Here is a 15,218-nt window from a genome sequence, read left to right on the forward strand (position 1 = left end):
AAAGAATAATTAATTGGAAAGATCGAAACGTTTGCACGACAAAGAAAATAGTTTTCTAAACCCAAATCACACCAGACCGCATCTCACGGTTTCAAAAAAATCAGTATAAATAAAATAAAAACATCTAATATTTTTTTCTATATTTTTTTACTTTTTTTAATTGCCCTGATGATTACAACCGAAATACAATAGCAGCTTACCTTGTCTATTCAATATTTATGATTATTATTGCAGTGAAAAGCTCACACGTTCGCATCTTTGTAATTTTATATATATTGATATTTGTGGTTGAAGGGTGTTGGGAGCCATTAGACGCAGCCGGCACCGCGTAATGAGAGAAGAGAGTTTTCATTTGGCCATGTTTAATACAGCCTCCCCATATAATGGGAGAATACTTAAAAGACGGATAGCTCTCATAATCTCACTCTAGACTCCGAACAGATTACCGATCCAGCGCAATATACCTTAAACGTTGTGAGACCCCCGACCCGACGTCCGCTGCCATCTTAACCCCGCGTCTGAATCGTGTTTCATTACGTTTTAACACAATTTGTTATTTAAAGGATTTTTTTATGACCTTAGACAAAGCCAGTTGGTCAGAGACTGAATAAGCCTCGACGGCTCCCAAGCCACGCACCTGCCGCCGCCGGAATCTCCTGAAAGGAACAAAGCGTACAAAACAAAAGGCTAAAATTGGAACAGGTAACATTATAATGAAATTTGACTCTTGCATATGAAGTCATACATAATTCTATAGATTGCTGTACTTCCTGTTCTTAAGAGAGTCCCCAGATTGAAGGGTGATATCCTTCCAAAGCTTGAAGCATATCTCCTCTCTGCAGTTCGAATTTTTTGCAGCTCGTCATAATGTGGTTGACATCTTCTAGTTCGGCGCAGGGTTCACATTTTGGGAAAACCCTACACCCAATCTTGTGCAGATAGGCGCCACATATGGCTATGTCCAGTACGGAGACGCAACATTGTGGAGACGAAGGCTTTACCCTTTCTAACACCCGTTTCTGCAAACACGGTTTCCTTCTTAGGATGGGGAATAGGCAGGTGTAAGATTTTCCCACAGAAGATGCAAGATAAGCCGTTTGCCAGTTTTTTGCAAGTTTTTTTATTTGTATTGTTTTTGTAGTCGCTTGCTGAGATGGGTACGTCCAGGGGGAAGTCTCCCGGGGCGGACTTCGCCAGTTTATCTATCGTCTCGTTATGCCGAACGAGTGCAATTCATAGAGTCCTTACAACCTCGACAAGGATAAATTCGAATTTATTGTTGACGGAGAAGTCCTTTAGCTGCTTTACTGTGTTCGGTCTATCCGTTAGAATACATATTTTACGCGACTCTAGGACTGGTGCGTACTCTAGAGCTTTCAGGATGGCGACCACTTCAGCCGAATAGACTGAGTATTGCCTAGGCTAGGAAAACCGCCCTTTTCTATTGTTTACCGGGAAAAGTCTTCAACTCAAGACAAGAAATGACCCGGCGATTTACATTGTTGACTTCTGCAGGCAGTTGATCTCTGTGGAACTGGAACCGAATAATATCCATTCTTACCGCATTGGGAGTCGAATCAAGGAAGGTCCTTTTAAAAAATTGAAAGGCCCTCAAAGGAACAGGTTTCTACGTACATGACCTCCCATTTGTATGAGGCGGAACAGAACAAAACACCTTGCCCTCAGGAAGTCTATCATCATTGCGGACAGCTTGAAATTTGAGAATCACACCTTCAGGTGGTCTGGTTTGAAATGGGGTGCTAAAAACGGTGTATTAATCCTTAATGAACTTGTAAATAGTAACTTTTCGATCACTGTTCAAACTTTGTTGTCAAATTCTTCTGCAATGGATCCGAACGCTGGCGAGGCTGATTTCTGAGATTCTGTTCCAGTCTGTCGCCAGGCATTAATTCAGTAAAAATATATAAGTTCTAATTCTCTTAATATAATGTGCTACAATTTTAATGTTCTTGGTTCTAAATTTAGTAACTTATTATATTTAAAAATTTTAAAATTCTTTGTTATTTTCATTGAATTAGAAACATTCATTACGGATACAATTCCAAGAATTTGTGAGACTTTTTAAGAATTATAATTCAAAGTGGCTACCAGGACAAAAAAGTTCTAACTTTGGGAGAACTAAAGGTGGTCCTCTATATACTTTCAAGAGGAATATTATGGGTCACAATATTGATTTTACTAATGCTTCTGGTACCGTTATGATTTATGTACATACAGTCGTCACCCAATTGTACGTGCTTCCGGTTTATTTAAACCTTTCTTCCCGGGATCTAGATTTCTTTAATTTAAACAAACTTATTTCAGAAAATGATTTCCTGAACTATTCCTGAATATATAAAAAATATTAAATTCCTCCTATACACATATATACAAAAACTGAACCAAAATTGAACTTTATTTTATTCTTTTCTTGCAACCATCATCCGACAGACGGTATTAAACCATGTTTAATACATATGGTGTTTAGTGAACATTAGTTAATGATTATTTGGAGATCGTGAGATTCGATCTGGTGTGACGTAGGTTTTAGAAAAACATTTTCTTTATCGTGCCAACGTTTCGATCTTTATTGAGATTATCATCAGGACTCAAAGTCTTCTTTTGTCGTTTGTCTTCTTAAGCCATTCTTGCGTGTCGTGTTGAGAGTGCCCCATTGGGCCCACAATTACACAGAAGACAAACACTTTGAGCCCTGAGGATGATCTCAATAAAGATCGAAACGTTGGCACGATAAAGAAAATGTTTTTCTGAAACTTTCATCACACCAGACCGCATCTCACGATTTCGGAATAATTATCGACTAATGGTCACTAATCACCACACATTTATTAATAAATTATACCAAGCGTAGAATTTCGAGATATGACAACCAATAATCATTTACGGTTCGTATCAAATTTATACATAAAACGAAAAATTGCTTAAAATGTAAAACTAGGGTGTTGTACATTTTGTAATTGATTTTTTTTTCACTTTTTTCCTACGTTGGAGCACATAAAATAAATAAANTGAGTTTTAGGTCAATTCTATGTTATAGGGGTATTTTTTTATGTTAAGACTTATTATGTTTGGTTTTTTGTGCTATTCTTCTATAAATATTAACATTAGGTTTGCATTAATTTTTGGTATTTTTAATTTTTTTTGTTTTATTGTCTTCTGTGTAATTGTGGGCCCAATGGGGCACTGTCAACACAACACACGAATGACACATCTTCACAGAAAACAAACACTTTGAGCCCTGAAGATGATCTCAATAAAGATCCAAACGTTGGCACGATAAAGAAAATGTTTTTTTCAAACCATCATCACACCAGACCGCATCTCACGATCTTCAAATAATCACGTGTAATACTTTTGATTTTCTTTCTATTATACAGCGTACTAATGTAAATAAAAGTATCTCTATCTATCTATCTAATATTTAAAAGACGGATAGCTCTCATAATCTCACTCTAGTCTCCGATCAGATTACAGGTAATCTGATCCAGCGCAAATACCTTCAACTTTGTGAGACCCCCAGCCCAACGTCCGCTGCCTTTCTTAACCCCGCGTCTGAATCGTGTTTCATTACGTTTTAATTTCACGCCCTTGATTCTTAGCTGTGCATAAACGCATTCAGGTTAAAATTGTTGTTTTAAGTTTTATCGGTTGACGCCGTTGGCTCATCTCAAAACATAAAACAAAAGTCTCGGCCCTTTTAACATAAAATCCCTGATTAGAGCTTTTGTCTATTTGAAATAAGGGGTAAATATCTGATGCGACAGACTCTAAATGGCGCGAGAAATGTTCAGTTTATCTGTCACTTAAAAGGAATCGAAGAACAAACTGAACGACTAACTGAACTGAGGACGGAAAAAACGGATAAAGTCAAAAGAATACAGAGGTGTGGCTACGTTTTTTTTTTTTTTTTTTTTTTTACTGATCTGGATTCAACGGTTGCTAGTTGGTATACAGTTCAATTAATCTTTTTGATCATCCTATCGCATTTAAGAAAAATGATAGGTAATCTCAGCCTGTATTGACCTAAGAAGATTAAAATGTACTGAAAGCCGAGCTGCAGCTAGAGTTTGTTTTTCCGGTTCGGACTTAGGTAAACTGATGCTCAGTTCAGTTGATCTTCCGATTCCGGAAATTCGTTGCGTTTGGTTTATGTAATTCTTTGATATCGAAACAAATACAAACGCAACAGCTAAAACTGAACTAAAACTTAATTTATATCTATATATGAAAATTCAAATTCATTTTATTCTTCTTTTTTTCAGGTTGCTTGGATGCACTTTGAGCAGTCGGCAATTTTGGCAGTTCATTCTCACGTGATAACGAGAAACCCGCGGATCACTGTGTCTCACGAGAATCACAAAACATGGAACCTTCATATCGCAGATGTCAGGGAGGAAGACGGCGGAACGTACATGTGCCAGATCAACACCGCCACCGCCAAAACTCAACTCGGATACCTAAATGTTGTCGGTAAGTTAAAAACAATTATTCCAAAACACAGGATTAAATGTCTTGACATGGGTTCACATAAACTTTTACAATTCGTTGATACCGTAGCACTTTGAATTCAAACATTGTGAATTTTTTTACGCTAAATGTCAGATCAGTTCTGTAGGTAACTACAATTAAAGGTCTGAACTGAAAAATTTATATGATAAATATGTTGTCCTAGCATCTCCCTTTTTATTATTACACATAAAATGCCAATTTCCAGTGTGAAACTCGCTGATTTTCTTTCAGGAAACGGGAAAAAAGCCTAATGTAAAAAATGAGTTGATGTCCTTAGAATGCTGTAAGTTGGTTTTATCAAATAATTACTTTTTAATTATTATAAAAAGCACATTTCCTATCTCACAACACAGTTTTTATAAGTTAGTTAAAAAGTACAAATACAAGGCATTGTATGAAACCAATGCTAGGAAACGTTAATAGAAATTTTACGACCAGGGTATGAAAGAAGAAAGAAAGAAAAAATATTGAACAATATTAAATCCATTAGGGTTCGTAGTCCGATTGATCAATTAACTTTTTTCAATTAAATAATCTTTATGACAGGTATTGGTTGAGAGAAAAAAAAGTCTCCGTCACGAGCGGGATTCGAACCCACGACCTTCGGCTAAATACGACGCTGCTCTACCACTTGCGCTATCGTGATTTCGGTCCCCTCGGACACTAACTTCCCATTTTAACCTACAACCTTTCGAATTTGCCCTCCTTTTTGCCATTTTTCAAATGTCGTGTAATCTATTCGATTCTCGGCGACAAATGAAATGGTGACCGAGTGGCTAGAAGTCACGATAGCTCAAGTGGCGTATTTGGCCGAAGGTCGTGGGTTCGAATCCCGCTCGTGACACTGGCTTTTTAATCTCAACCAATACTTTTCATAATGATTAATTAATTGAACAATATCATAAAGTTGAAGTGCTGCATTTAGGAATTTATTAAGTATCAGGCAAAGGGAATGAAAGTTGTGTTCATCACGCGGTTTGACGTTTAAGCCTAGCCACTGTAGACTCAAATTGAAAAATCTACATTATATGTATAAAAAATAACAAAAACAAAAAAGTAAAATAGGCCAAATAAAATACCGTGGTAATTAGATTCAAATAACTTGTTTATCAAGACACAAAGTTGATAATTATTTTCTACACCACAAAAAAACCCATAGATACAAATTTTAATAAGATCAAAAAATATTTTTTCACTCAAATTGCCCCTGATTTTTATTACAAAAAACACGAAAATAGATAACTTAGAAACGACTTTTGTAAGTATGCCGGGTTCGATTGCAGGGCCGCTGGATTCGAACCCGGGACCTTTACATTACAGTGTTGAGCGCCGTTGTCATCGCCTAAACCGTTGCGGCCACCGACGCCCCTAGAAACGACTTTATCGATGAAATTTTACACGTGTTCAAAGCTTTATAAAATACATGTAACGATTTAAACATGGTCCATCTATTCTCCCTGGTTTGTGTAGAATAGTGTACAGAACCCAATGAAATGAGCCATGTCGATGAATTCAGGATGCGTTTCAGAAACCATTGATATCTAAAAAATCATGGAAATCAAGGTAAAATATATTTTTAAGGGACGTTCCTTCAGATTTCTTTTTCTATAACCAACTCTTAATGGTAACTCCATCAATCTGACGATGTCTTTAAAACATTTTTTATAGTCAAGTCCTAAACATAACTCATTTATTGACTTAGGTTTAGTATTTTTAGATGTGTATATGAACTGAAAGGTAAAACAGTAGTTTATTTTAGTAAATATTTATAATCGTTGTTTATTGGACATTTTTAAAGAAAAATATAAGTTATCGCTAAGTAATAAAAAATTAAACAGAGTAAAAACAATTTTACTAAAAATGGAAACATTGAAGAAAATCTATTCGGTTTCGTGGTCCAAATAAATTCTTTTTATCTCAACCAAAACCTTAATTAAAACGATTAATTAATTGAAGAAAATATTCGATTCAGCATGGAGTATTTTTTATTAAAAATAAAATCGTCGCCAATTAGAAGAGTATCAATGTACGGCGCGGCTGTTAGGGAACCCCTCAATGTAGAACAGGTTGTACGAACTTCCGTAGAAATGCCTGCATAAACCATAACAACCTAATTGATCTTTTCAAAAACAAATTTTTTGGTCTATTTTACTGATAGGGTATTTTCTTTTTATGTATCTAGTCTCATTTGATTAGATCCTTTATATTATCTTCTTATCCTCAGCGAAAAAAATAGCAAGCCTTCTTATATGCAGGGGTGGTCAGCTTGTGTTAAAAAAATTTCTGTGACAGTACATCTAAAGTGGAGTAGAAGGCCGTAAACCTGACGATTTTATCTCAATCCGTTCAAAATTTACGATTTTTTAGTGTTTATTTAATAAAAACAAGTTTCTTTACATAAAACCTGAATTTTCTTTACTCTAACGTAACTTTTCCCAACTTTCGACTCCATTTTTAGAAATTTGTAGTGTTTGGTGGCGGTTAGTCAATGATTAATCCGACATCGTGAGATGCGGTCTGGTATGATGTGGGTTTAGAAAATCATTGTCTTTATCGCGCCAACGTTTCGATCTTTATTGAGATCATCCTCAGGGTCTAGTATATATAAACATTGTTTAAATTTTACAAATACATGTCGGATGTGGGGCAAAAAATGATGAATTTATACAATACTAGAAAATTTTAGATTAAAAAAATAATAAATTTATACAATGAAGAAAATTGAAGATTAAAAATAATGAATTTATACAATGCTATACTTTAATCTACAATTTTCTAGCAATGTATAAATTTATTATGTTTTAATCTACAATTTTCTAGCAATGTATAAATTTATTATTTTTTAATCTAAAATTTTCTAGCATTGTATGAATTCATTTTTTTTATCTAAAATTTTCTAGTATTGCTTAAATTCATTTTTTTCCACATCCTACATTATTTGTCAGATTTAAACAATGCTATAAATCCCAGGCCTGAAGATGATCTCAATAATGCTCGAAACGTTGCAGGATAAAGATGATGTTTTTCTAAAACCTACGTCACAACAGACCCATCTCACGATCTCCGAGTAACCATTTTTAGATTTAGCTCGAAACTTCGTTTTAGGTTAATTTATTTTTTTCTAAAAATGTACATACAAAATAACTGCACAAACGTCACGAAATTTGCGAAATGGTACTTTTGGATCAATTTATTTAAATAGAAGCTCATTTACTTGAGATTTTGAAAAATATCAAACCAGCTAAAAACGTCAACATTTTATGAGCTATCCAACGCTCTATTCGAAACCTCGATTATTTTGATTTTTATGATGGGCAATTTCATTTGGAATTCGGGAAAACGTGGTCCGGGACGTCTCCTGGGTATTAAATGCATGGATGTTGTTTGTTCAGTTTGCAAAAAATATTTTTTCGGCCTACTGTACTGGTGACTTACGATTTTTGTAACTTTTGAAATACATATATTTCTGTTCCTGCATATTATTTTCTTATCCTAAGGAAAAATAAAAAATCTACTCATATGTAATAACACTGAAATACATGCACAACAAGGCAGAAAGCCATATTGAAAAAAATGTAAATAGTTTTTTAAAAAAATTCTCGGCTCCTAGAGTCCATTGGCAAGCACGCTCGGACTTACGTATAATTTTGTTGTACCTATAAAAAAAGGTTAAGGATTCATTGAAACAGTGATTCCACGTCTATAGTCTCCCCATGTAAGCTCAAAAAAGCTCGGATGACCGCCCTGAATATTGTCACCTTGACATTCCAAAAAATGATTCTCGCCAAACGCCTTCATCCAAACAAAATTATCTCTATATTTGCCAATTACCTTTCCTCTAATAGTTAAACAAAAGAGAGCCTTGCTGTCTCAAGATATTTGTATTCGTTGATAGTTAATATTTCTTCTCAATCGTCAGTACAATATCAGGATTCCTTACCCATAAAATGATAAATTTGGAGTTCAAAAAATGTAAGGTAGTTGTGTACTGAACTCTTAAGCATCTGCTACAATATTTGAAGTATTTTCAATTGTTATTAGATTGTAAGAAAAAACGTTTTTCGACCGAGAAATGGAAAAATGTTACTCAAAGGTCAGTGAACAAATATAACATTTTCCTTTTCTTTCTTTTACATAGTTAAGTATCCTAAGTGACTCGAGTTTTCCTCGCAAGAAAAGGTCCAAGGAATACAAATTGAATAATCTAATTTTGCCCAAAGAGAATGGAAAAAAGAGTCGGAGGGTTAGAGACGATGAAAAACAAATTAGCTAATAAAACATTTTTCTGCTAAAGGAAGATAAACAATGAAGCTGTAACAAGGGGAAGTCATAACTGAGGGAATTCCTTTCAACAATACAAACGTTTCGCCAATTCAAATTGGTTGAGTTGCCGGGAAAGACGTGTGGAAAAAGTCAAATAATAGCCATTGTTTGAAATCAGGTTAGGGAAGTTTGTAATTTGGCTGTTTGGAGGTGGAGAGAGGACTTCCATTCAGACTTTGATTCATAGAATTAATATGAGGGTGCAATGGCAAGTTGTGGCCGTTTGTTACCCTCTTTGTTCATCCCCCTTCCAGACGACCAGAAACCCCTCTCTATTAGTCCAAGTATTTCAGATAGTTCAACTACTTCAAATCTCAATATGTTATTAGAGTTTAGATATATATTGTCATAGTTTCTACCATGGTTATGGATTATGATCCATTTCATTACCATTCAAACAATTCGGGTTTTCGATCTAAATTTATCTCGTCTCGTTATTGAAGAAGAACTTATATTCGTCGAGACTTACTTACAAAACGAACTACTGACAAGGCGAGTCTACTTACGAGGTATCGCAGATTTCAATGAAACTTTTGTTGAATGATACTAGGTCGAAAAATATTACACACGTTCCGAACATTCTTCCCAACAAGCCCTACAAGACTAAATTTTTTTTATATATAATAAGGTTTTCGGTATTTATTGTGCATGCATTTCAGAGTTGTTATTTTACATATCAGATGATTTTTTTTACGCCTCAAGAAAAGTTGGTAAAAAAAAATTTAGGGGGCCGCGGTAGCCGAGTGGTTAGGGTGAGAGACTCTCGGCTCGTAGACCCCGCGGCCGTGGGTTCAATTCCCGCCGTCGCCTCTGGCCTTAAAAAAAATTATTATTATTTAAAAAAATAAATTTTGATAAATAGAATAAATAATAAATAGAATTAGACTTTTTCTCATGTATTCTGTTGTTCGATATAAAAATGTATAATTCAGTTGAATTTTGTACAAATTCAACGTGAAGGCAACTTTTAGAAAGATGGATTGTTGTTCTTTCAGCTGATGTCAACAAAGTTTAGACTTTATGTGATTATAAGTTACAAAAACAAGGATAAAATCGACAGAACCTACTCTAACATTTTATTTTTTACCTCCCGTTCTAAATTGTTAAAAGGTGCCAGATTTCTGCCATTTATTGAGGTTGATTGGGATATAAATCCTTGCAGGTATATTTAAGTAAAAGAGGGTGAAAATTTTGAAGAAAAATAGTATAATTTTTTCAAACGTTTGTATTCAAGGGTTTTTGGAGGAAAAAACGGATGTCAGATTGGTTTCTTGATAAAAAAAAATCTTTTAACCGATATTTACAAGAGAGAACTATCAAAGTGGGATCACAGCTTCCCTTGAAACCTTTTTACGGTGATAGTAGGTGACACGTGTCCCAAAATTCTTGCCAACGGACCCTAGGTGCCGAGGAAAAAATAATTTAAGTATTTACAATTGCAATATGATTTTCTGTCTTTGGTGTGTAGGTACTTCAAGGTTTTTATGAATTAATTATTGTTTTTACCTAAGGTCTTGATTGGATGAATAAGTTAGTGTTACGAGCGGGATTCGAACCCACGCTGCTGCTCTACTTGAACTATCGTGTCCTTCAGTTTCAATCAAGACATTAGATTTTAAAAAAATTAATTGAAATAATTAATATGGTTAATTATGACCGCGAAACATATGTGGGTTATTATAAATGATTACATTCTTTATTTGTATTTATGATCAAAAATAATATTAAGAATCTTATCAGATAAGACTAGGTATATAAATCGTTACGAAAAAGTTGCTTTCAGTGAAGTGGGCCAAAACAAAATGTTTTGAAAAAGCGAATTCAAAATCGTTCCCCACAATTTTTTTGGAATAGCGATGGTTTCTAAAAGTGATCATGGTGTATCTTCGACACTGATGAATTAATCATTTCTTGTACTTTTGTTTGTTTAAGAGCTTTAAACAGGTATACAAAATTTCAAGTGAATCGGTGGAGTCGTTCAAAGTTATTTTTTTGGTTTTGGTAAAACATCGGAGGCATTCGGAAGGCAAACAGATTTGAGGGAAAAAATCCTCTCTTTCTTATGCCACAAAATAATTATAAATATTATGTTTTTGTTTCTCTAATAAAGACTTCTCGAATAAACTTTGGTGTAAGTATGTGTGTGGTGTTTAGTGACCGTTAGTTAATGATTATTTGGAGATCGTGAGATGCAGTCTGGTGTGACGTAGGTTTTATAAAAACATTTTCTTTATCGTGCCAACGTTTGGATCTTTACTGAGATCATTTTCAGGTCCTGGGATTTATAAACATTCTTTAAATTATACAAATACATGTAGGATGTGAAAAAAGTGAATTTATACAATGCTAGACATTTTTGACTCAATTAAAGTATTTGTACTCACTTAATGTTGGTTTTCTGTGTAGATGTGTCATTATTGGGTGTTGTGTTGAGAGTGCTAATGAGATATTGATGTTTTATGTATATATACGTTGGATTTTGAAGAGGTGGAGAAGGAAGTCCGGATAGAAAAATATTTTTATATGAGGAGTCGACTTCTTTGAGGTGAAAGAAGCCGACAATGGGAAAAATGGGTAATGGTTCGGCCTGATTATCCTTTCAGGATTATATATGTAGGGATAATTAGGGAAAGGAAAGCTAAATTGTTGAAAAATTAGACAATGTAGAAATGTTGATTGTACTGTTTTATATGTTTTGTGTGATTTGGTGAGGATATATGTATGTTATCGATATTGAATTTGATTAATGATATTAGCGTAGCTGCGACTGAGTTTACATGAGTCTGTTCTGTAATTGAGGCTGTGCTTATCTATGATGTAACCCGTTTCTAAAAAGTTACGTTTATTTTTGTTTTGGTCTGTGTGTAATATTTTTGGATTGTTGAACTCGAAGTGTGTTGGTGTTCAAAATGGTGGGTAGCCAGTGCTGTAGGATTTTGTTTGGGTTTTTTGCAGTCATAGATATGTTGCTTTCTCTCTTATCCATATATTGGTATGTAATACCGATGAAAGTTGCCGGACAATTTAAACAATTGTTTTTGTAAATTACGTCAGACTTATAGTTACTGGTGTGGGATCTTTAATTTTGGATAAAAGTGTGTGAATTGTTTTTAAAGGCTATTTTAATGTTATCAGAAGAGTGAAAAGTGTTTAATTTATGTGATGGGCCGTGAATGAATGACATGGATTTGTATATTGTTTTGTCTGTACTTTATAGATTTGACGTGGTATTATTAGTAAGAGTAGATGTTGTTAGTGTTGAGGTGTAATTGTTGATTATTCTGTTGATTATGTGTTTAGGGTAGTGATGGTTAGGTGTAAGTTTTCTTTGAAGGTTTGGAGGTCTCGCCCCACGTTTTATTGGATACTGGAGTTCTCATTTCTAACCCGCCAGGGGGGTGACTGAAAGATTCTATCCTAATAGCCCATTACGAGTTATACCAAAGTGACCTGAAGAACAGCTAGAATTGCAATTTTCCGGCCAGATTTATCGTCTGCCTGTTGTATTTTATTTCAATCCACTATGTACTTAGTTATTAATAAATGAAATCTCACTGTTAAAACATACCACATTGCAATTCAAAAATGTACAGACATGAATACTTTTTTTTACGAGGGTTCGCAACAGTAGAGGTCATATAAACACTCAGGGAGCCGGTGTTTTTGAAAAATAGGTACCAAAAGATTTTTTAAGTATGTAGGGTTCAATTGCAGGGCCGTTAGATACGAACCCGGGAACTTTACCTTCCAGTGATGAGCTGATGAGCGCTGTGTCAACGCCTAAACCAGGGGTGCTCAAACTTGAACTGCTGGCGATCTACCTCAATATTTTTAGACTACTTACGATCGACTCTGAGAGGCTGCAAGTGTGTGTGATGCAGGGTTGTCGTACATACACGATACACCCTACCTACCTAGGTAGGGTGTACCGTAGCATATATAGATATTAGCTTTCTGCACAATATAGGTACATTATTTTAGTCAAGGTTTGGGTTAGGTTTAGTTAGGTTCTTCTCTACAATATCAATGAAAAAACTCATAGTTATTCAAAATTGCGAGTTTATTGGTTGTTACAAAACAAAAGAGTTACATATGGTGTTAAACTTAACTAAGGAGTGGCTTTGGATGTTGAAGCGTGGCACTGCATGTCCTCAGCATACTTTTCATAAGATGGTACGTAACCACTGAGTGCTAATCGCAAGCATGATGACATATGATCGTCAGTTAGTCGATTGCGATATTTTGACTTAATTATCTTCATTTCAGAAAATGCAGACTCGCACAAGTAAGTTGACCCAAAAAATGCCGTCAGTTGAAGGGCGATTTGCCTTACATTCGGATATTTATCTTCAGACATAAAACACCAGAAATTTGGATCAGATACTGTAGCTTTGAGATGTATATCTGATATAATCTGCACCAACTCATTTTCAACAGAACAAATTTATGAGTGCACTGAAATTCCCCGTTTATAACAAGATGTTTTTCCTCGGTTGTTTTAACTTACCAATGTACCAATTCTTCGTGTACTCTTAACTATAAAAATATTCTATCAGATTTTCTTTCTAATTTATATCTAATTCTAATTTATTGGTTTATGTATTTTCTTTTTTTTTCATTTCAGTTATATTTAAGCAAAAGTCACTTTTCACTTTGGTTTGTACGTTCTATGCAGTATTAATGGCAATTACAACGTAAATAATAACAATTTAGTTATGTGTCGCCGGGAAAAAAATGTCTTATTTATATTTCGGAACAAAGGATACAGCGTAGAATCTCTTTTTTCATCATTTGTATGCTTTTTCCGTTGAGTATTTTTTATCTGAGTTCTAAAATTGGTATGCCTGAACTCATTCATATGCAAATGAAATCGGCGGGTGCGTGCGCGAGGCGAGAAAACCGTGAAAAAGGTCGAAAATTCAAAAACTAAACTTTCCAGCCTTGTCGATGTGCCTAATCTAATTCGTCGGCTACAAAGCTCGACGATTTAAGAAGTTGAGTCACAGCCCTTATATCCCATGTCCCTCATATTTTACGTTGGGCTTTTTTCACCCCCTTGAAATGAACGTCGTGTAATTACATAAACGCGGTTCACGTTTTCAAAAAGGGCGATGATTTTTTTTTTCAAACAAATAAAAACCCAAGGCCAATTTTATCCTTGCTATGGAAAAAAAAATTAAACAAAGAATTTTGTCATGCCAGTAGAATTACAATCAACTTTTTACCATACAATTAAGATCAATAATAAAATTTTCATGAGAGAAAACACGACAAAAAATACAGATATTTATTACTCCAAAAGTTTTGTAACCCAATACGCGTTAATTGATGACATCAGGGATATAAATACGTTGATAAAATTTTGGAAATTTGGATCAGAAAAAGTTTNACATACGAAAAGACGCTTTCAGTAAAATGACCAAAAAAATTGTTTTTGACAAAATCCATTTTTATTCGTTTTAATGCCCGTGAATACAAATTTTTTAGGAAAACAAGCGAACAACAAATGTACATTTTTAAGCTGGATCGGAATATGTGCAATTTGTTTCTCTGATATCCCGTGTTCCACTTGATAATTCATTACTATTCTTGATTCTGTTCAAATTCAATGTAACTATTAGAAAGTATATTTTCCATAATTTCAGGCAACATCAATAATGTTTAAATTTTACATCAGTATCAGTGAAAAGATGAAAATAATTATAAACTGAACAAAATATCGTGAAACGTTTTAATTTTTGGACGGAGAAAAACTTTCCGCCATCACGTGTAGTTTATTAAGTTCAAAAGCTTTGTAAAGTTTTGTGTAGATCAGTGGAATCGTTTTAATATTATCGTCATTTTTAATTTTTTGATTTTACTACGTTTGTATTCAGAGGATTTTTAGGATGCAAAAAGCGAATATAAACTTGTTTTTTTTTTCTCTCAAAAAATATTTTAACCTATTTTGCTACATAGTTTGGTCCCATACCTGGCTGCCAAATATAATTTTCACTTAGTGGCCAATGATGTTGACGAATAAATATTTCATTATTTTATTTAAGTCGAAAAGTAAGAATCCTAAATCAATTTTTGGTTTGGTTTTAGAATATTTTTCGAGAAAGAAAACCACTAACTGGTTGAGAGCTGGTTGTGTAAAAAAAATCCAGGCCAGAAACGTGCCCTTGAAAATAAGTATGGCCAGGCTTTTTACGATTTTGTAGAGATAGCGATGGTTTGTGAAAGCGATCCAGCACGACGAACTTCAAGATGAATTTTCGGTAATGTTGTTATATACTGAACTGATCGATTCTCTGATTTTCAACAAACCGGCGAAAATAGACGGTCCCAGTAATTTGTAAAAAAAAGGTTGTGAAATAATGGTG

The 15,218-nt window shown here is 34.4% G+C and overlaps 1 protein-coding gene across 1 annotated transcript in view; it reads left to right on the forward strand.

Annotated features, from left to right (window-relative positions):
• LOC106671105 (peroxidasin-like protein) overlaps nt 1–15,218 on the forward strand; it is a 96,532-nt gene that overhangs the window by 22,541 nt on the left and 58,773 nt on the right. The window contains exon 3 of the mRNA XM_024226712.1: nt 4,284–4,491. Coding sequence (XP_024082480.1) covers nt 4,284–4,491 — 208 coding nt within the window. The remainder of the gene's footprint in view (nt 1–4,283; nt 4,492–15,218) is intronic.

Source organism: Cimex lectularius, unplaced genomic scaffold (assembly GCF_000648675.2).
Source record: "Cimex lectularius strain Harlan isolate CLEC.00 unplaced genomic scaffold, Clec_2.1 scaffold4, whole genome shotgun sequence".
Taxonomy (NCBI): domain Eukaryota; kingdom Metazoa; phylum Arthropoda; class Insecta; order Hemiptera; family Cimicidae; genus Cimex; species Cimex lectularius.